Raw genomic sequence first — 20,015 nt, forward strand, 5'->3', positions numbered from 1 at the left:
CAGGTGCATACCTATGCTTCGGCGGATGCCAGCCTAGGTAGGCGAGTCCTTCAGGCGGCGGTTGCCCACCTGTAAGAAGGGGCCGTTTTACGGCTCTATTACGAGGTTTTATTTTACCCACCCAGGGACTGCTTTTGGACGTCCCAATTGTCTGGGTCTCCCAATGGAGCGACAAAGAAGAAGGGAATTTTGTTTACTTACCGTAAATTCCTTTTCTTCTAGCTCCAATTGGGAGACCCAGCACCCGCCCCTGTTCCCTTCGGGCTGTTGTTTCTTTGTGTACACATGTTGTTCATGTTGAATGGTTTCAGTTCTCCGAAATTTCTTCGGATTGAATTTATTTTAAACCAATTTATAAGTTTTCCTCCTTCTTGCTTTTGCACCAAAACTGAGGAGCCCGTGATGCACGGGGGGTGTATAGGCAGAAGGGGAGGGGCTTTACACTTTTAAGTGTAATACTTTGTGTGGCCTCCGGAGGCAGAAGCTATACACCCAATTGTCTGGGTCTCCCAATTGGAGCTAGAAGAAAAGGAATTTACGGTAAGTAAACAAAATTCCCTTCTTTCATACATAGTATGCTGCCACCTGGTTGCTAAAAAGTATAGTAATGTGCACATCCACCCAGTACACGCTGCCAGTCATATGCCCTGTCGTTCTTCCCACAGTCTGGTCTCTGCATAGTAATAGTGACCAGGATTATAGTGCTGATTGCTGTATTACGAGGGCAGCCATTCGTTTGAATGCTCAGCATGCAATACTATATTTACTTGATGGACCCACTTTTGTTTTTGTTTTTTTTTTTTTTTTAAGCCTACTCTGACCTTTTATAGATTTTTGATATATTGCCGTATATTTACTATCTTTGTATTCTATTATTGGCCTGAGCCAGTTTGCAGCCATTGTACTCTCATGCCACCAGCTCACTGTAGTCTTGTAATAAACGCGATACAGATTTTATTAGGTGACAAATAGATAATTATAATATTCCTTCTTTTACCAGATCACAACCCTGGTGACCAGCGCCTTTCTTATTGTTAAAGTCATTATGTCACAGGTATGTAGACCACGGTTTGAGATCCTGTATTGGAGAATTAACCCCTTCACGACCGCGGGCAGTAAAATTACGTCCTATTTTAACGTGACTTAACGACCAGGGACGTAATTTTACTGCCTAAAGGTCATTTGATTGCCGTAGCCATAGCAACGGCTTTCAAATTATGTCCCCTGCTGTTTCTTACAGCAGGGGACCTTTGCTTCACCCCAGGGGGGGTGGCATCGCCACCCCCCCATCGACGATCGATGTGATTGGCTGTTCAAATCTGACCCGCCAACCACATCTTTCGCACTGATTTCGGTAAAAATAATGCCGGAAATAGTGCGATACTGTGAGATCCGGCTATGAGATGCCGTAGCAGGTACAGAAGATCATAGGTGAATCTCAAACATGCCGCCCCCAGCCCCTGCAGTACTGATTGGAGCGATCGTGCTATGACGCACAATCGCTCCAATCAGTGTGCAGTGGGGCGGTTTGATTTGCTGGTGGCCGCCCTCCCCAGGCCTGTGCTGGTCTGGGGACCCTCCCCCCAACATGTCTGCAGCGTGCAGCACTGGCTGGTACTAGTGGTACCACGCCACCGCTGCTGCTGCCGCTGCTGTCACGTGGAGCAGGAGCGGTGAGTATTGTGCTCACCTTGCAGCCCCTGCGCGCTCCTGTGATTGCTTCTGCGCGCTCCCGTAATGGCCCCTGCCCGTGCCCCCCTGCGATCTGCCCCCCGACATCCCGATTTCCCCCCCCCCTCCCCCCCGACATCCCAATCTGCCGGCCTCCCCCGTGATCTCTATTCTGCAGCTCCTCCGGTATCTCCCTCCTCCTCTGCTCTCCCCCTCCCCCTCTGCTGTCCCCCCCGACGTCCCCTTACCTGTCTTCACCGGGTCTTCCGAGGTCTTCACTGGCCCGATCACATCTGCCTCCATCGCTGGGTCCTTCTTCCTGGGTCTTCTGCTGAGCTGTCCAACTTCCTGCCTGCTGCTCCTGTAAAGCTGTTCCTCCTGCTAATCCTCTGGGTACTGTGAGTATAACTTTTTTTTTTTTCTTTTTTTTTTCCTCTATCCCCTGTCCATTTTTACACCTCATGCGTCCGTGCGTCCCGCCGAGCGCTGATCAGGGATGCAGATAACGTATCTTTATCCGTGGTCAGTTTTCGGCGGGACTTTTTTTTTTCCCGTATCCCCGACACTTTTTGTATCTCATCAGTCCGTGCGTCCCGCCGAGCGCTAATCAGGGATGCACATAACGGATCGGCATCCCTGCTCAATTTTTGGCGTGACAAAAAGCATCGGGGATACGGAAAAAAAAGTCACGCCAAAAATTGAGCAGGGATGCCAATCCATTATGTGCATCCCTGATCAGCGCTCGGCGGGACGCACGGACTGATGCGATACTTTTTTTTCCGTATCCCCGACGCTTTTTGTATCGCATCAGTCCGTGCGTCCCGCTGAGCGCGGATCAGCATCCCTGCTCAATTTTTGGCGTGACAAAAAGCATCGGGGATACGGAAAAAAAAGTCACGCCAAAAATTGAGCAGGGATGCCAATCCATTATGTGCATCCCTGATCAGCGCTCGGCGGGACGCACGGACTGATGCGATACTTTTTTTTCCGTATCCCCGACGCTTTTTGTATCGCATCAGTCCGTGCGTCCCGCCGAGCGCGGATCAGCATCCCTGCTCAATTTTTGGCGTGACTTTTTTTTTTTTCGTATCCCCAGCGCTTTTTGTATCTCATCCGACCGTGCCTCCTGCAGCGGCCGATTAGTGCACTGCGTCTGTGCGTTTGAAAAGTCAAATGGCGTTCCTTGTCTTCTGAGCCCCGCCATGCGCCCAAACAATTGATTTCCACCACATATGAGGTATCTGCGTACTCTGGAAAAATTGCACAATACGTTTTATGGTGCATTTTTTTCCTGATACCCTTGTAAAAAGAAAAAAAAAAAAGCTACCTTGTTGCTGCAAAAATTAAAAAAAAAAAATAATAATAATTTTCACGGTTCAATGTTATCAACTTTCAGTGGAGCCCCTGGGGGGGTACAAGGGGCTCACTAAACATCTAGATAAATTCCTTGAGGGGTCTAGTTCCAAAATGGGGTAATTTGTGGGGGAGCTCCACTGTTTAGGCACCATAGGGGGGGTCTAAAAACGTGACATGGCGTCCGCTAATGATTCCAACCAATTTTGCTGCCAAATGGTGCCCTTCTCTTCTGAGCCACGCCATGCGCCCAACAATTACTTTCCACCACATGTGAGGTATCTGCGTACTCAGGAGAAATTGCACAATACGTTTTATGGTGCATTTTTTTCCTGATACTCTTGTGAAAAAAAAGCTACCTGGTTCAAGTAACAGTTCTGTGGTAAAACAAAAGAAAATTGTATTCATGGCTCAACATTATCAACTTCTGTGGAGCCCCTTGGGGCTCACTAAACATCTAGATAAACTCCTTGAGGGGTCTAGTTTCCAAAATGGGGTCACTTGTGGGGGAGCTCCACTGTTTAGGCACCATAGGGGGTCTCCAAACGTGACATGGTATCCGCTAATGATTCAAACAAATTTTGCTGTCAAATGGTGCTCCTTCTCTTCTGAGCCCCGCCATGCGCCCAAACAATTACTTTCCACCACATATGAGGTATCGTCGTACTCAGGAAAAAATGCACTATAAATTTAATGGTGTATTTTTTCCTGATACCCTTGTGGAAAAAAAAAGCTACTTAGTTGAAGCAACAGTTTTGTGTTAAAAAAAAAAAAAAAAAAATTCTTTTCACAGCTCAACTTTATAAACTTCCGTGAAGCCCCCAGGTGTTCAAAGTGCTCACTAAACATCTAGAAAAATTATTTGAGGGCTCTAGTTTCCAACATGGGGTCACTTGTGGGGGAGCTCCATTGTTTAGGCACCTCAGGGAGTCTTCTATCCCGACATGGCGTCCGCTAATGAGTGCAGCTAATTTTGCGTTCAAAAATTCAAATGGCGCTCCTTCCCTTTCGACCTCTGCCGTGCGCCCAAACAATTGATTTTTACCCCATATGGGGTATCAGCGTACTCAGCAAGTTTGAAAATTGCGACATTTTCGCACAATTTCCTAAATTTTAACAAATAAACGCAAAAAGTATCGGCCTAAATTTACAACTGACATGAAGTACAATATGTCACGAAAAAACAGTGTCAGAATCGCCAGGATCCGTTGAAGTGTTCCAGAGTTATAACCTGTCAAAGTCATCAAATTCGGGACTGGAGAAAACAGGTTTAACACCGCGCTTGAAGACCACGGACATCAGTGTTATACAATATACATTTTATTTAATTCTTGTAAGGGCCATGTAATGCGGCTTTACTCCACGTGGCAATGAGTCATTGCTCTGCAGCACACGGTGAACTGACGTCATAGCCAGGGATCCCTCTTCCTTTCTCCCCTTTTTTTTTCTTCCTTTTTTTCTGTATATCCTTTTTAAGGGCTCCTCCTTGGTCTCTGTAAAATTCTTTTCCCTGAAGAAGGAGGCAGTTGTGGTCTCCGAAACGCGTAGGAATGAAGTAAAATAAAAGAATTGTGTGTTCAACACTGATGTCCGTGGTCTTCAAGCGCGGTGTTAAACCTGTTTTCTCCAGTCCCGAATTTGATGTCTTGCTTGTACAACAGGGCTGCTGCTGGACCACCTTAGCACTCGCCTATGCCATTAAAGGGGTTGTGACTGGCACAACCCGACCAGGTGAGTGCACCATTTCCTTATACCTTTTACCCAGTAAATCGGGTAATACCCTATTGCGCCTTCTCTCTCCTAATTTTAGTTTAACCTATCAAAGTGACACTGGTCAGAATTGCAAAAAATGGCCCGGTCATTAGGGTGTTTTAGTGGCCGGGGGTGAAGGGGTTAAAGTTTAATTTTGCAGGGGTTGTCTCGTCTTCCTAAGTCGGGAAAATTGCATAGTGAAAAGCAACTTTCAATTTACCTCTTATTAAAACCTCTCCATTTTCAAGAATGAAGGGATTTTCAGTTCTAGAAGTTACTTTTCGTTGCCTAGTTCACTGGCCCACCTCTGCAGTCAGTGGCGGCCAATTTTCCTAGACAGTGAGCAAGTGCTTGCAAGCTTTTTGTTTTAGATAAAGAGCTTGCAAGTGCTGCTCTGAACCCGGCCGGACCACTGGCATCAGTCAGCTTCAGTGGATAGCTGGTAATTAATGATCGCTGCAAGAGAAGAATTACAAAATATTTACAAACTAGCCCAACTTTTATATAGTTTAATAATTCTATATATGCTAACATGCACATCAAGACTTCTACTTTTTTTTTTCCTTCCTTTCTCAGCTCTTATCCAAAGGGGCTTTTGGGTATCTTTTGCCCATTATTTCTTTTGTATTGGCATGGCTGGAAACATGGTTCCTGGACTTCAAGGTTTTGACTCAGGAAGCAGAGGAAGAGCGATGTGAGTAACTGGCACAACAAACGGGTTAATAAGGATTCATATCCAAGCATATTTATAGCCAAACATGAAATGTGAAAAGACCAATAATGTGATTTTTGACAAATAGTTCTGCTTACTTTATTTCAGGGTATCTAGCTGCACAAGCCGCTGCTCTTCGTCCTCCACTTTTGTTCCCAGGCGCTCCCTCAGAAGGACAATTTTACTCCCCACCAGAGTCTTTGGAAGGTCAGCGTTGCCCTATTGTTCTACACCTTGCATGATGTCATGTGATACATTTTCACTTCCTACAGTTGGAATCTTTTACTTAAAGGGAATCTGTCAAGCCGATTTTGCAATGTAAGCTGAGGACAGCATGCTGCAAGGGTTAAAAAAGAAAAAAAAAATCTGTTTTTCTTATGTGTGCAGCTATTGGTTGCTTATACTAAAGGAATTAGTGCTCTGTAATTAACATTGGTGTAAAGCTGGTGTCACACATAACGACAACGACGTCGCTGCAACGTCACCATATTCTGTGACGTAGCAGCGACCATAGATGATCGTTAGTAAGCTGTCAAACATGTTATAAAAAGTAGTGACGGAGCAGCGATCATAGCGACGTCGACGGTCGTTGTGTGGTTTCAGACGTAGCGTAGTGTCGCTGCGGTGTCAAACACAAGGATTATCAGCTTATCAGCATGGCGCAGCGGGATAGCAGCGATCAAAAAATGACCTGGAGCATTCAGGAGCGAGCAACGATTTCGCAGCAGGGGTCTGATCGTTGTTATGTGTCACACACAGCGACGTCGCTGTTGAGGTCGCTGCAACGTCACAGAATATGGTGACGTTGCAACGACGTCGTTGTCGTTGTGTGACACCAGCTTAACTCCTCTGCTGAGCAGACAGACACCTCCTGCTGTGATTGACACCTTACAGTCAATTCACAGTCTCTATTTAGAGCCTGGTGTGGGCGGACAGCTCCTAGCACTGCTAAAGTCAATTTTGAGATAAAGTCAGAACGGCTGCACACAGTCATCTAAGAATAACATAGTTAGTTTCAGAATCTCTTTGCCTATAACATGCTGGTATCAGATGAAGTAGCAAAAACCTGGTGACAGATTCCCTTTAATCTAGACTACCTGGACACCTTCCCTCAGAATAGAACAGTGACAGATTACAATTACTTCCTTTGTGACCATAGGGTCAGATAACGAGTTTGATGACGATGATGAAGCTGTGGGCCGCAAGGCTGTTACCCTCCAAGAACGAGAGTATGTAAGGAAAGGAAAAGAGGCTATGGAGATCGTAGAGCAGATATTGGCTCAGGAAGTCAGCTGGAATTTTGAAAAGAGCAATGTGAGTATTCTGCATCCACGTCTTAAACCCACAAGTTTTGTTGTGGGCGTGCATTTGGACTTGAGGGTCATCCCACTCTGCAATCCAATAGATCGTGAATGGCGTAGAGGCTGTTGGTGCGCACCTCTGCTTCATTTAGGCTATGTGCCCACGCTGCGGAAAATGCGTGGATTTTGCCGCGGATTTCTCGCGGAAAAGCCGCGGATTTTCCAGAAATCTGCAGCACAGCTACTCCCCAGCCATTTCTATGGCATTTGGGAAATGCTGTGCCCATGCTGCGGATTTTTCCGCAGTGGAAATCGTGCGGATTTCCGTGCGGAAAAATCTGCAGCATGTCAATTATTGTTGCGGATTTCTCCGCAGGGTCCCATATACTTACCTGCCTCACCGGAGTCACTTTCTCCGTCCGGTGTACAGGAGCGCGGTGAATCCAGGTACAGGAAGGAAGAGGTGGGCGGAGCCTGCACGAGCTCCGGCCATGTGACAGCCGGAGCTAGTTCAGGCCCGCCCACCTTCTTCTGCAGACGCTGGGAGAGTGACCCGGCTGCCGGAAATTGAGGTGCTGCATGATGGAGGTAAGTATGAACTCCCCCGATCACTCAGCACTTGTTCTGCATTGAGGATGCAGTGCCGAAGCCATGGTACTGTATCCTCAATGCAGAATGTCCGCACCATATCCGCACGACATTCCGCAGCATGGAAACAGACAGAAGTTGTGGTGCGGTTTCCTGGGAGCTCCTGCGGAATGTCTTGCGGATATATCCGCAGGACACTGTCCCCGTGGGCACATTAGCCTTAGCCTAAGGCTCTGCAGCCCATCCTATGTGTCCACGGTAGAATGTACCTGCGGATTTTTCTGCATGAAAATCCGCGACTTTCGCGGCAAATCCGCACCTTTTTTTTGCCGCGGAATTGCCGCGTATTTTGATGCTGATTTTTTTTTTTTTTTCTGCCAAAATCCGTACCAAAATCCGCAACAATAATTGACATGCTGCAGATTTTTCCGGATCAAAATCCGCGGCAAATCCGCCGCGGAAAAATCCGCAGCATGGACACAGCATTTCCAAAATGCCATTGAAATGGCTGGGAAGTGCCGCTGCTGCAGATTTTCAGGAAATCCGCGAGAAATCCGCAGCATGGACACATAGCCTTATTCTTGCTTTTCTAAAGCCCTGATCTCCGTATCCCAGTGGTTTGACCCACCTCCACCCCAAGCGATCAACATTTCTTCAGCGCTCTATTGGGAGACCCAGACGATTGGGGTATAGCTACTGCCTCCGGAGGCCACACAAAGCACTACACTAAAAAGTGTAGCTCCTCCCTCTGAGTTTATACACCCCCTGGAGAACCAGATCTAGCCAGTTTATCGCTTTGTGTTAGGCCCCTCCCCTTCTGGCTATACCCCCCCCGTGGTATCACGGGTTCTCCAGTTTTCAAGCTTTGTGCGAAGGAGGTCAGACATCCATGCATAGCTCCACAGATTTTAGTCAGCAGTAGCTGCTGACTATTTCGGATGGAAGAAAAGAGGGCCCATATAGGGCCCCCAGCATGCTCCCTTCTCACCCGTTGATGGTGTTGTAAGGTTGAGGTACCTATTGCTGGTACGGCGGCTGGAGCCCACATGCTGTTTTCCTTCCACATCCCCCTGAGGGGCTCTGAGGAAGTGGGATCCTGCCGGCCTCAAAGCTCTGACGCCGGGCTCCATCCACAGACCCATTTGAACCTGCTGGATATGGAGCTGGAGTACCGTTCAGGGACATGGCCCTGCACCATTACAGGTACTCTGTGTCCCCGTACACACAGGCACAGCACACTCCAGACTTGCTGGGTGTGCTAGTGCGCCGGGGACAGTAAAGGGTTACAGTCACTGCAGCTTTGCTGAGTGACTTTGTGTATGGGGAACTACCGCGCCGGACGCTCCGGGAGCGGCGGCGCGGCTGGGACTTGTAGTTCGCCGGGGACTGGGCGCCGACCGCGCTTTTACGGCGGCGGCGCTTATAAATCCAGTCCCCGGCTTCTGCGGCCTAGTGCCGCTTCGTTCCCGCCCCCTCCCTGTCACTCAGGGAAGGGGACAGACGCTGAGCAATCAGCAGCGCCGAGGGCTGGAGCCTTATTTACATGCTCCAGCCCTCTCACTGCACACTGTCGGACGCCGGATTCCCGCTCTGACTTGGGGCACGCCCACGGCCCGCCCCTCCTCACACGAGCTGGGGAAGACGCCGGCAGCCATTACTGCAGTCCGAGCTCGGACTTTCGGCAACCAGGCAGGACGGTGGCGACCATACACCCGCTTATAGGCGGGCGGTAAGCGGCACACATAGTGCTGACCCCAAGATATACTGCAGTGTGTACATGTGTATTTTAACTGCATAGGTCGCTATATGCCCGCTTGGAGAGCGACACATCAGCAGCAGGAAAGCAGGTGTGCTAAGGCACAGGCTTTCTAGGCTGCTTGTATTGCACGTACTGAAGTGTTCATTTGTGTTTATGCTTGTATGCTATACACTGCACTGTACAGTCGCTAGTCTTAGCTATATTCTCCTGGAATGGCTAGACTACAGCAGCAGAAAACCAAGGGTGCTGGGGCACAGGTTTTTTTCTATGCTGCTTGTATTGCAGGGGCTGCAGTGTGCATTTGTACTTGTGCTTGTATGCTATACATTGCACTGTATGGTCACTCTTCTGGGCTATATTCCCCTAGATGACTAGTCTACAGCAGCAGAAGAGCAGGGGTGCCAGGGCATAGGCTTCTATGCTGCTTGTATTGCTTGTGCTGCAGTGTTCATTTGTACTTTATGCTTGTATGCTATACATTGCACTGTACGGTCACCAATCTTGGCTATATACTTCTAGATGGCTAGTCGGCAGCGGCAAAAAAGCAACACAGATTTTCAGTGCTGTTTTTACTACATGGGATGCTGTTCATGACACCGTCCCATTGTGTGCATGCTCCCCTGTAGCACTTCGTCTGCCGGGGTCTCTAGCACTTCGTCTGCCGGGGTCTCTACTAGTCGTGGCCAAAGAAACCACCTGTCATCCCTGTCCAAGGACAGGGACGGAGTTGCAGTTTCGACAGATATATTGTCATAAGATAGAGACTTGCAGTCCAGACAGGCCATGGGCAATCTTCCTGACCAACCTCATTTGGAACGGGGGGGTCCCAGGAGGACTCTCTGTATGATAAGGCGGCTCCAGGACTTTGATCCTGACATCGCTATCAATCCGGATACACCGGATGGTAACGCCATACGGAATGATCCTATAGCGTCCATCAATGGAAGGTTGGATCTTTCTCCCTCAGCTCCCCCAGTGGAGGAGTCAGCTTCACAGCAGGAGAAGTCCCTTTTCAGTATCTCAAACGGATATTGAGTATTTTTCTGGCCACGCTGACTTCAGAGAAGCAGTCCAGAAACACCACGCTTACCAGATAAGCGTCTTCTCCAAACGTTTTTTAAGATACACGTTATCCCTTTTCCCCTGACGTGGTCAAGCGCTGGACCCAGGGTCCAAAGGTGGATTCTCCAATCTCCAGGCTTGCGTCTAGAGCCATAGTTGCACTGGAGATGGGGCTTCACTTAAAGATGCCATTCACAGACAGATGGGCTCTGGTTGAAATCTGTCTAGGAGGCTATCGGCGTGTCGGTTGCTCCGGCATTCACAGCCGTATAGGCAACCTAACCTTTTCAGCTGTTCTTGCGCAGCTGGCCTTGAGCACATGTACATCTGTACCGCAGAGGCGTCCGTAACTCCGCAATGTCTGCACTGCGACTTACCCTATTAATGCTGTCCTAAAAGTACAGTCGAGGTTTCGGTCCTTCCCAAGCTCGGGCAGGTCCCAATTGTCCTCGTGCAAAAGGGCTACAAAACCTCAGACGGGCTCAGATTCCGGCCGGGCTCAATCACGCCCAAGGAAGGCAGCCGGAGGAACCGCTACCAAGGCGGTCTCCTCATGACTCTCAGCTCTCTCTCTCCGCATCCGCGGTTGATGGCAGACTCCCCCGCCTTTGGCGACATTTAGCTGCCACAGGTCACAGACCGGTGGGTGACGGACATTGTGCTCACGTGCACAGGACAGTGTTCTGTTCTCGTCCTCCGACTCCATTCTTCAGAACGGCCCCACCTCCCCACTGAGCAGATGCCCTGCTGCAGGCGGTGGACGCTCTAAGAGCAGAAGGAGTGGTGATCCCTGTCCCCCCTCAGGAACGAGGGCGAGGGTTTGTACTCCAATCTCTTTGTGGCTCCAAAAAAGGACGGCTCCTTCCGTCCTGCTCTGGACCTAAAACTGCTCAATAAGCATGCGAACGCCAGGCGGTTCCGGATGGAATCCCTCCGATCCGTCATTACCTCAATGTCTCGAGGAGACTTCCTTGCCTCAACAGACATCAAAGATGCCTATCTCCACGTGCCAATTGCTACGGAGCACCAACGTTTTCTACGTTTTGTGATAGGAGACGACCATCTTCAGTTCGTAGCTCTGCCATTCGGTCTGGCGACAGCCCCACGGGTGTTCACCAAGGTCATGGCAGCAGTGGTAGCAGTCTTGCACTCTCAGGGACACCCGGTGATCCCTTACTTGGACGATCTACTCGTCAAAGCACCCTCCCTCGAGGCATGACAACGCAGCCTGAATGTTACGCTGGAGACTCTCCAGACTTTCGGGTGGATCATCAATTTGGCAAGGTCAAATCGGTCACCGACTCAATCACTAACGTATCTCGGCATGGAGTTCACACTCTATCAGCGATAGTGAAGCTTCCGCTGAACAAGCAGCGTTCACTGCAAACAGAGGTGCAGTCGATCCTTCAAGGCCAGTCGCACCCCTTAAGGCGCCTCATGCACTTCCTAGGGAAGATGGTGGCAGCCATGGAGGCAGTTCCCTTTGCGCAGTTTCATCTGCGCCAACTGCAAGGGGACATTCTCCGCCAATGGGACGGGCAGTCAACCTCCCTGGACAGGAAAGTCTCCCTTTCCCAGACGGCCAAGGACTCTCTGCAATGGTGGCTTATTCCCACCTCATTGTCACAGTGAAGATCCTTCCTACCCCCATCCTGGGCAGTGGTCACGACAGATACGAGTCTGTCAGGGTGGGGAGCAGTTTGTCTCCGCCACAGGGCTCAGGGGACGTGGACTCAGCAGGAGTCCACCCTTCAGATCAATGTTCTGGAAATCGGGGCAGGGTATCTTACCCTACTAGCTTTCCAGCAGTGACTAGAAAGAGAGCAGATCCGAATCCAGTCGGACAACTCCACAGTGGTGGCATACATCAACCACCAAGGAGGGACGCGCAGTCGGCAAGCCTTCCAGGAAGTCCGGCGAATCCTCATGTGGGTGGAGGACACAGCATCCACCATATCCGCAGTTCACATCCCGGGCGTAGAAGACTGGGAAGCAGACTTCCTCAGTCGCCAGGGTATGGACGCAGGGGAATGGTCCCTTCACCCGGACGGGTTTCAGGAAATCTGTCGCCGCTGGGGGGTGCCGGACGTCGACCTAATGGCGTCTCGGCACAACAACAAGGTCCCGGCATTTATGGCACGATCGCGCGATCACAGAGCTCTGGCGGCAGACGCCTTAGTGCAAGATTGGTCGCAGTTCCGGCTCACATATGTGTTTCCACCTCTGGAACTCTTGCCCAGAGTACTGCGCAAAAAATCAGATCCGATTGCAGCCGCGTCATACTCGTCGCCCCAGTCTGGCCGAGGAGATCGTGGTACCCGGATCTGTGGCATCTCACGGTCGGCCGACCGTGGTCACTACCAGGCTGGCCAGACTTACTGTCCCAAGGGCCGTTTTTCCATCGGAATTCTGCGGCCCTGAACCTGACTGTGTGGCCATTGAGTCCTGGATCCTAGCGTCTTCAGGATTATCCCAAGGGGTCGTTTCCACCATGAAACAGGCTAGGAAGTCCACCTCTGCTAAGATCTACCACAGAACGTGGAAGATTTTCTTAACTTGGTGCTCGGCTCAGGGAGTGTCTCCCTGGCCATTTGCATTGCCTACTTTTCTTTCCTTCCTGCAATCGGGGTTAGAAAAGGGCTTGTCGCTCGGCTTCCTTGAGGGGGAAGTCTCGGCACTATCCGTGTTTGTTCAGAAGCGTCTAGCACGTCTTTCTAAGGTGCGCACGTTCCTACAGGGGGTCTGTCATATCGTACCCCCGTACAAGCGGCCGTTAGATCCATGGGATCTCAACAGGGTATTAGTTGCTCTCCAGAAGCCGCCTTTCGAGCCTCTGAAGGAAGTTTCCTTTCTCGCCTGTCACAGAAGGTGGCGTTTCTCGTTGCGATCACATCGCTTCGGCGAGTGTCTGAGCTGGCAGCTCTGTCATCCAAGGCTCCCTTCCTGGTGTTCCACCAGGACAAGGTAGTGCTGCGCACCATTCCGGAGTTTCTCCCTAAGGTCGTATCTTCATTTCATCTTAATCAGGATATATCCTTGCCTTCCTTTTGTCCTCATCCGGTTCACCGGTATGGAAAGGACTTACGTTTGTTAGATCTGGTGAGAGCACTCAGAATCTACTTTTCCCGCACGGCGCCCATGCGCCGTTCCGATGCATTTTTTGTCCTTGTCGCTGGTCCGCGCAAGGGGTTGCAGGCTTCTAAAGCCACCCTGGCTCGATGGATCAAAGAACCAATTCTAGAGGCCTACCGTTCTGCGGGGCTTCCGGTTCCTTCAGGGCTAAAAGCCCACTCACCCAGAGCCGTGGGTGCGTCCTGGGCATTACGACACCAGGCTTCGGCTCAACAAGTGTGCCAGGCAGCTACCTGGTCCAGTCTGCACACTTTCACCAAGCATTATCAGGTGCATACCTATGCTTCGGCGGACGCCAGCTTAGGTAGAAGAGTCCTGCAGGCGGCAGTGACACCCCCGTAGGGGAGGGCTGTTTTGCAGCTCTAACATGCGGTATTTCTTTACCCACCCAGGGACAGCTTTTGGACGTCCCAATCGTCTGGGTCTCCCAATAGAGCGCTGAAGAAGAAGGGAATTTTGTTACTTACCGTAAATTCCTTTTCTTCTAGCTCTTATTGGGAGACCCAGCACCCGCCCTGTTGTCCTTCGGGATTTTTTTGTTGTTTGCGGGTACACATGTTGTTCATGTTGAACGGTTTTTCAGTTCTCCGATGTTACTCGGAGTTAATTTGTTTAAACCAGTTATTGGCTTTCCTCCTTCTTGCTTTGGCACTAAAACTGGAGAACCCGTGATACCACGGGGGGGTATAGCCAGAAGGGGAGGGGCCTAGCACTTTTTAGTGTAGTGCTTTGTGTGGCCTCCGGAGGCAGTAGCTATACCCCAATCGTCTGGGTCTCCCAATAAGAGCTAGAAGAAAAGGAATTTACGGTAAGTAACAAAATTCCCTTCATTATCCGCTATCTCATATATAAAGGTGCCTGTGTCCCTGCTTTAGGAATCTGCTCTGTCGCATTTACAGTCACTAAATTTTGCAGCCACCTCATAACTGTTTTGAAGGGAAATTTTAACTCTGCGCTTTAGTTCTTCGCCAAAAAACCCCCCCTTAGGCTATGTGCCCACGCTGCGGATTTACCGCGGATTTACCGCGGATTTGCCGAACATCTGCATCAGCGGCACTTCCAAGCCATTTCAATGGCATTTTGGAAATGCTGTGCCCATGCTGCGGATTTTTCTGCGGCGGATTTGCCGCGGATTTTGATCCGGAAAAATCTGCAGCATGTCAATTATTGTTGTGGATTTTGTTGCGGATTTTTCCCATGCAAGTCAATGCAAGGTGTAAAATCCGCAAGAAATCCGCAGGTCTGTTTCCACAGGCTCTTTCCTGCGGATTTGGTGCGAATCTCGCAAACAAATCCGCAGGAAGTGATGTAGGATAGTTCAGGAAGAGGAAGTTTCACCATTTTGTAGTGTAGAGTAGTGGCAGTGTAGTCGTGTTGTGTCCGGACTCTGGATTGCCAGCTAAAAGCAGCTAGTTACAGGCTGCTTGCTTTTAGCTGGCAAAACAGGATCCCAGGTCTTTTTTCACAATTCTTTTTAAAAAAAAAAAAAAAATGTGCTCCGCTGTATTTTCACTGTCTAGCCCGATGCAAGCGAGCAACTGAGGGCTGTGCTTCTCAGCGGGATAAGGCTGAAGCATTCTCTGCCCCTCCCGCTGAGAAAAACAGTCCTCAGCTGCCCCTGAAAATGGCGGCTCCGTTGTGAAGCGCCATTCACAGGTGCTGTACCGAGGCTCATCCAGCTGCCCTGATGCATTTGGCTGGCTGGGTAATACGGGGTTAATGCCAGTTTTCTGCAAACTGGCACTAAGCCCGAGGTTCATAATGTCATGCCTGTGTAGACACGGCCATTATGAACCTCCGTTTGGTAATAAAGAAAAGAAAACACTTTTTTAAAAATTTTATTTGAAAGAAAAACACACACACATCCCTGATTGCCATCTTTATTACTCCCTGAATCCCCCGACGATAATCCATGACAGCTCCGATGTGCACCCGGCTGACCCGGGCACTGACGTCAGCCGGTCACAGCAGCCGTCAGTGTACGAGATGCTGCAAAGCTCTCTTCCGTCTGCTGGGACCGGCTGACGTCCGTGCCCGGGTCAGATGAGTGCACATCGGCCGACTATTCAGCTGTCGATGTGCACTCAGCTGACCCGCCCGCGCTCGCGAATTAAGTCAGCTGACCGGCTGACTTCTGTGCCCGGGTCAGCTGATGCTCTGAAGTCAGCTGACCCGAGCTCAGCTATGAACTGAGCTGACCCGGCCAGTGAGTTCTGCCGCTCCCAGCAGCCGGCAGAGAGCTTTCCTGTGATATTGTCCTGGATTAACCTCTGAGGCTTGGGAGTAATAAAGATGGCAATCAGGGATGTGTGTGTGTTTTTCTTTCAAATAAAATTTTTAAAAAAGTGTTTTCTTTTCTTTATTACCAAACAGAGGTTCATAATGGCAGTGTCTACACAGGCATGACATTATGAACCTCGGGCTTCGTGCCAGTTTGCAGAAAACTGGCATTAACCCCGTATTACCCAGCCAGCCAAATGCATCAGGGCAGCTGGATGAGCCTCGGTACAGCACCTGAGAATGGCGCTTCACAACGGAGCCGCCATTTTCAGGGGCAGCTGAGGACTGTTTTTCTCAGCGGGAGGGGCAGAGAATGCTTCAGCCTTATCCCGCTGAGAAGCACAGCCCTCAGTTGCTCGCTTGCATCGGGCTGGACAGTGAAAATACAGCGGAGCACATTTTTTTTTTTTTTTTTTTTTTAAATAACAGTGAAAGGGAACATGGGACCACATTTTTTGGCTATAAGCTGCGGCCACCACCACTGGGTTATTATATACAGCCTGTTAGAATGTAAGAGCCCAGTGGTGTTGGCCACAGCTTTTCTGTATAAGCACACTGTGAGACTGCTAACAAAATGGATAATGGAGAAGAAAGGAGGGTTGGGACAGGAAATGACATAAAGAGACTTTTTTTTGCCTTCAAAACAGTCAAAGCTTTATTCAGAAACACATTGGACAAAATCCGCATCAAAATCCGCAACGAAATCCGCAACGAAATCCGCGTCAAATCCCAAGCTATGCTAAGGTGCGGATTCTGGGGGAAAGCTGCGGATTTTGAGGCAGAAAAATCCGCAGGTACATTCTACCGTGGACACATAGCCTTAATGTTTGAATGTGAGGTAATATATCGGCTGTTTTGACAGCCTGGATATTGATCAGGTGGCCTATAGCAACCAATCACAACTCTGCTTCTATTTTGCTACAGATCATTAATAGGAGTTCCTGATTGGTTGCTATAGGTAACAAAGGATATTCTTAGTATAAGAAGCATATGTGTCAGTTCATATGATGTCAGTGGAGAGTGGGAGAAAGATCGACTTGCTTACTATCCCGAGCAACACTGGGTACTACAGCTAGTATCTCTACATAGGAGATAAATAGTTTTGGGGTTTTTTTTCTCTGCCTTTTCATTGGGAGGCACAGAACCCTGGGATGTCTGCTGCCACCTGGAGACTGAATTACATAGCAAATAAATCGGCTCTCCCCAGCAGACAATACCTTGCCTGCTGGTCCCTGACCACCTCATGAGGTGACAGGTTCTTCCTTCTGTTTGGCCTTCGCTGCCACTTGAGTTCCTAAGGCTGTGTCTGCTTAGGTTAAGCACTTACGTTGTACCCTTTTAGCTGGTTCATAGCAGGTAGAATTGGCTGAAATAGCAGAGCAGATCTCACAGCTAAGTATTGATCATTTGCAACTTTCTATGTAGCAGAATGTTCCGCTCAGGCTGAGAACATTTGTGCGGCTACTCACTGCATGTTGTGGCTCAGAGTTTGGCTGGCGGATCTAGCTTCAAAGAAGTCTCTCTCGGGATTTCTTTTTCAGGGGTTTCGTCTTTTTGGTACCAAGCTGGATAAGGTAATATAACATATGCTACGGGTGGTAAGAGTACTCTTCTGCTTCAAGGATGGGCTAATGTGCTGTTCAGGAAGCGCGGAACTTTACAGCTCTGTCCCTTTTGCCAATACCCAGTTCCAGAGGTACCTTGTTGGAGCAGAGTTAAGACATCCTTCCAAGCTCTCGAAGTACCAGAGGAGTTGAAGCATGACGGGTCGCCAGTCCACCTTTTTCTTTTTAAAGAAGCATGGCTGGGGGTAGTCAGAACTTTGGGTAAGAGAAGTCGTTTCTTCAGATTTTAAGATAGAGTTCTCGTCCATTCCATGAGATCGATTTTTCTGGTCTCGTCCCCCAGCTTCTCCCAGCATAAGATCCAGTTTCAATCTGACTATCTCTTGCCTGCTTCAAGCGGGTGTGATTGTAAAGGGTTCAAAGGTTTCTATTAAAATCTTTTTATCTGCAAGAAGGGTGGCTCTTCTGGATCTAAGCTGTCTGCACATTTGGGTGCAAGTAAAGCTCTTCAAGATGGAGTAATTCCGCTCCATCATTGCGTCCATGGAAACCAGCGAGTTTATATTCCTGAGGTAGACAATTGGGCAATGGACTTCCTCCGCTTTCAGTAGATAGACCTAAGAGAGTGGGCCCTTCATCCAGAAAGTGTTGAGTTAGATTTGTCTTAGTTAGAGCACTGCAGACGTCGATCTAATGCCTTCCAGGCTAAACCACAGATTGCCAAAGTATGTTACAAGATCTCGGGACCCTAAAGCGATTGGGTTTCTGGCAATTCCTTGATCTTAGTTCTTGCTTCCATATCTCTTATCACCCCTTCCCCTGCTTCCCAGGATGCTCAAGAAAATCATAGTAGAGTGGATTCCGGTAATCCTGGTATGTCCAGATTAGCCTCACGGGGCCTTGTATATTCAACCTACTAGACAATGCTCTGTGGCCTCCCCCCCCAGAGTACCCAGACCTTTTGTCTCAGGGTTTTATTTTACCACCACAATTTACAGCCGCTTGCATTAATGTCGTGGCTGTTTCAGCCACAATTCTGAGGAAGTAAGGCCTTTCTGAGTCAGTTATTCAGAACATGATTAAAGCGTAAAAACCTTCTTTGTGACATATTTACCATAACACTTGGAAAGCTCACTTTCGCTGGTACGAGTCTACGTTTATGTGGCACCCCTGAGACTGGTTGCCACAGGGTACTGCACCTCAATTAAGGTGCAGTATCTATCTCAGGTAAGGAAGGGGGTTTAATCACCGGTGTTTCAGATTCACACACTACATACAGCTTAGAAGCCTTCAAGCAGGGTGGGACGGCTCAGAGTAGGCAGGGGGTGGCCATAATAATCATGAGACAGTCACTGAAGCGCCTATATCTACCCCAGGTGGAACCCGCCCCCCCCAGGTGGCTGGCAACACACTCACATCAGGGTAGATCCGTTGGGACCATAGTTCTGACAAGACATTACTGGAGCTCTTGAACTTTACTAGGCTTGGGGCTTGGAGCGGGAGCTCAGCCATGGTACCCAACTGCTGAGGGGACATCCAAGAAACAGGACATTCTCTCTCTCCTTCTCTTTCCTCAAACATCGGTGTTGGCTCCTTACCTGCCTGGGATTGACCAGAGCCCATAATGGCCGTGACCGGGCTGGCAGCTGAAGTTGTGAGTAAACTATACCATGAAACTGCAGAGACTGTGTTGGGTTGTCTTTACGAGCCAGCGGCCGTTAAATCCCTCTTTATCCACCCAGGGTCCACTCCGCCTGCGGGGAGCGACACCATCTCGGCTGCCAGAATACCTGCCCCGGCGAGGAATTCTGCAGCAGCGGCTATTCCCTGGCCGCATACCACAGGTGGCGTCATGACAAACTTTCCCAATACCCCGCTTCCCCCACTGTTACCCGGTTCCATTGCCCCAATGCATACACTTAAGGCCACCCCGTGACAACGCCTGACACGACCCGAAATGGCCCGGCGGCGAGTAGGTTAACCACCTGCCCCATGGGGCGCTACATTTACTTCTCCAATGTCTTTTTCCTTGCCTACTCTGCTTTCTTTCTTGTAGCCTAGACTAGAAGCAGGACTAGCACTTAATTCCCTTAACGACCCATGACGTACTGGGTACGTCATGGATCGTGTGCCGTTAAGCCCCGCCCCCTGCCGTGGGCAGGCGGCGATCCGCTCACATATCAGCTGTTTTCAACAGCTGACGTGTGCCTGCTAGCCGTGGGTGGAATCGGTCCACCCGCGGCCATTAACCCCTTACATCTCGCTGCCAAAATCTGGAAGCGATATGTATATGCGCGCCGCCATGACAGTCACTTACCCCGCCCCCACCGGAAGTCACGTGACATGATCACGTGACTCTCGGTGGTTGCCATGGTAGCACAGGGTCATGTGATGACGCCTGTAGCTAACATGAGTCACTTCTTCTCAATGCTGGAATACAGTCGGCATTGAAAGTAAAGCACCAAATCTGCAGTTCTCAGCTCTGTAGCTGAGATCTGCAGATAGTGCAGAGCGATCGGATTCCTTATCTCTATAGCCCCCTAGGGGGACTAGTAAAATAAAAAAAAAGTAAAAAAAAAGTTTTCTTTATCGTTCCTATGGGATACCCAGACATTGGGTGTATAGCTTCTGCCTCCGGAGGACACACAAAGTACTACACTCAAAAGTGTAGCTCCTCCCTCTGAGTTTATACACCCCCTGGAGAACCAGATCTAGCCAGTTTATCGCTTTGTGTTCAGGAGGCATACATCCACACATGCATTCTCATCTGATTTTTCATTTTTGGAAAGAGTTTGAAGAAAAGCGTGTCCAAGCCTGGACCCCCGGCATGTCCCTTCTCA

At 49.5% G+C, this 20,015-nt stretch overlaps 1 protein-coding gene across 3 annotated transcripts in view; it reads left to right on the forward strand.

Annotated features, from left to right (window-relative positions):
• STARD3 (StAR related lipid transfer domain containing 3) overlaps positions 1–20,015 on the forward strand; it is a 64,138-nt gene that overhangs the window by 25,561 nt on the left and 18,562 nt on the right. For all 3 annotated transcript variants that reach the window (XM_075347660.1, XM_075347662.1, XM_075347661.1), the window contains 4 exons: positions 1,001–1,054; positions 5,353–5,470; positions 5,597–5,695; positions 6,648–6,802. In XM_075347660.1, coding sequence (XP_075203775.1) covers positions 1,001–1,054; positions 5,353–5,470; positions 5,597–5,695; positions 6,648–6,802 — 426 coding nt within the window. The remainder of the gene's footprint in view (positions 1–1,000; positions 1,055–5,352; positions 5,471–5,596; positions 5,696–6,647; positions 6,803–20,015) is intronic.

Source organism: Anomaloglossus baeobatrachus, chromosome 5, assembly GCF_048569485.1.
Source record: "Anomaloglossus baeobatrachus isolate aAnoBae1 chromosome 5, aAnoBae1.hap1, whole genome shotgun sequence".
In the NCBI taxonomy this organism is placed as follows: domain Eukaryota; kingdom Metazoa; phylum Chordata; class Amphibia; order Anura; family Aromobatidae; genus Anomaloglossus; species Anomaloglossus baeobatrachus.